This window comes from Periophthalmus magnuspinnatus, chromosome 9 (genome assembly GCF_009829125.3).
Source record: "Periophthalmus magnuspinnatus isolate fPerMag1 chromosome 9, fPerMag1.2.pri, whole genome shotgun sequence".
NCBI classification, from domain to species: domain Eukaryota; kingdom Metazoa; phylum Chordata; class Actinopteri; order Gobiiformes; family Gobiidae; genus Periophthalmus; species Periophthalmus magnuspinnatus.
The window spans coordinates 21,587,937-21,590,742 of NC_047134.1; the positions used below are offsets into that span (position 1 = coordinate 21,587,937).

The following is a 2,806-nucleotide window of genomic DNA, read 5'->3' on the forward strand; positions in this document are numbered from 1 at the left end:
TTTGTGTATTTTTGAGTAGTTCTTGCTTATAGGACCAGTGCATTAGAGGTGTTTATTTTCACTTTTTCATTTTTAAGAGTGTGAGAGAGAGTTTTTAAAGGGTGCAAACGAGTGGGTGAGAGAGTTAATACACCAGTGTACACAGCCAACCTATGAGCCAGGGGACCTGGCCACTTTACCAACAATATGTATGTCAGGAGCAGGATTCAAACCACCAACCTTTGGATCAGAGGACAAGCATCCTGATCTACTGCTGCTGCCGCTGTTGTGTGTGGTGACATGCCGTTTGTCAGTTTTTTTTATTTTTAGATTCAACATTTGCATATAGGTTTTATTGGGCAGGACATATGTAAGTCTGAAATGTGAGTGAATAGTGGGGACCATTGAGCAAATTGTCAGATCCAGAGGTCAGCCTTTTTACACAGCACATTTGTGATTTCTTTAGGAAATATTAGTATCAACAGTAACAGTGTAACTTGGATTTATATAGAGCTTTTTTGGACATCAAAGACCCTTTTATTAATTTACTCCACACCTGACGATAAGCTACTACTGTAGCCACAGCTGCCTTGGGGTAGACTGACGGCAGCGGGACTTCCAATCTGCACCAATGACCTCTCCAACCACCCCAATCTTTCATGCACACACCAGATTACTGATGCAAGGTGGGTGAAGTGTCCTGCTCAAAGAAACAGCAACAGTAGGTACCAGATACATTTGGCTCCACAGGCAAATGCTCAACCAAATGGACTATGGTGGAGGGTCCACCTGCTTGTCTGTTATTGCTTTAGCAGTGAATTTTCTGGAGCTTTACTTTAAACTTATCTGTTTCCATGGAGACAAGATGATGAAGCCACTAGGTCAAGTTACAGGCCAGATTTGTGAAGAGATGATCCCCTCATAATAAACACAAAACAGCCTTAATACAAAAGCAGTTAATTCACATTCTATAGGCAGGAATGTTACATAAAATGAATAATTTTTTTTCTATTTCTAGATTTGAAAAATTGTAAACATGAACAACACCAATGGGACCTGTTTACCAGAGACCAGCCACGTCTCCATTACCGCCCTCATGAGCCTTGTGTTTTTCATTAGTTTCATCTTAAACATCTTTAGCCTGTGGATCTTCTGTTGCCGTATGTCCACATGGAGCACTGGGACCGTCCTGCAGTTCAACCTGGCTTTAAGCGACACACTGGCCACTCCTGTCACTCCACTCATGGCTGTGTACTTTGCCATGGGTAACGAGTGGATTTTTGGTCGATTTCTGTGCCAAGTCAAAATTGCTTTGTTGAGTTCACACTTTTACGGTAGCACCATATTCCTCACTTTCATTAGTGTTCACAGATACACAGCAGTGGTGCACTTCAACAAGAGCTCCAGAATGAAAAACAAAGACTTTATTAAAAAAATCTGTGCTGGGGTGTGGCTGCTACTTTTAGCGCTATCTTTAATTTACTCCTTTATTCTTCCGGCAACAAAAGAAGGCGAGCATCGTCAATGCTTAAATTTTAGCCAGAAGAAACTTACAAATGTCTACTATGCTATTAACTTTGTCTTGTTTACTATTGGCTTCTTGCTTCCTCTTAGCATCTCGGCTCGCTGCTACCTTGGCGTTGCTAACATGCTGCCACACCTTAACACCAGCACCCCAAAAGGTCTCAAAGTGAAACTGAAATCGCAGCAAATGATACGAATGTGCCTGTTCATTTTTGGGATCTGCTTTTTACCCATGAATGTAATCCGGACGACAGGAGTTATACTGATGAAGTACTATCCTCAAAGATGTTCCATGCTTCAGTCAATTCAGACAGCGTACTATGCCTCATGGATTTTCGCCGGTGTCAATGGATGTCTGGACCCGGTGCTGTACTGTTTTGGATCGCACAGCTTTAGAGACGCTTTGGGCTTTTTAAAGATGAACCAAGTGGAGTCACCAGGAAGAAGTGCTTCAGAAACAACTGCAAATCAGTTAGAATAGAAGTAGCATACAAATTTGAGTAAAAGCTTCATGCTCTAGGCCTAGTGTTTCATGTTTAGCTTACAATGGGGATCAATAGTGACTATATATATATATACATAACATGATTTATATAGAATTTCAACAATTTCATGCTTCTCTGTCAATGTGGGGTGCTGTGTGTACATTAATGAGGAAAAAAATGAACTTAAATAATTTTAGCAAATGGCTGAGTGAAAGATTTAAGGGAGTCTGAATACTTTCCGTACCGCTGTATGTGTATGGTTATATAAAGCACTCAGGGCAGTAACCCCCAAACTGGAGGAGTGGCTAGAGAAGATCCAGAAAAGCTCATTAATAGGAACAACAAAGCCCTCTGGTAGAAGACCCGAGCTTGGAAAAAAGGATGCGACTATCTGCAAACGGTGAAGTGTGAGGATGAGATTATTCTTATATGTATGTATATGTAGTGTTCAGTTTATGGAGGTGCTAGAATAAACTGGAGAGAGGCTGGAAATAAGTTTATGTATATAGAGCAGATATCGAGGTGGGTGGGACTGTGGAGCTCCACTGCCTGTAAATTCTTCAGTACTCAAAGTATCATATTTGAATGCATAATTGCACAATGCTGGAGGGGCATATCTGTCACTCCGCTGTCTACTAAAACAATGTTGATATTTTTGAGATATGAAAATAGAGTGCAAAAAAATAAAACAAAACCCCAAAACAAACAAAAACAAACAAAATTATGTAGGCTTATACTGATTTTTTTTTTTTTTTTTTTTAACACTTAAAAAAGAAAAAAAGGTTTAACGCATATTTTGGTTTATTGCTCTACATAAT

At 40.0% G+C, this 2,806-nt stretch overlaps 1 protein-coding gene across 1 annotated transcript; it reads left to right on the forward strand.

Annotated features, from left to right (window-relative positions):
- Positions 1-1,003: 1,003 nt before the first annotated feature.
- Positions 1,004-1,984, forward strand: LOC117376150 (P2Y purinoceptor 2-like; the record flags this gene model as incomplete). Its single annotated transcript, XM_033972556.1, has 1 exon — positions 1,004-1,984. A coding segment is annotated over one exon (981 nt), but the record flags the coding sequence as incomplete, so codon positions are not given.
- Between the last annotated feature and the right edge of the window lie 822 nt (positions 1,985-2,806).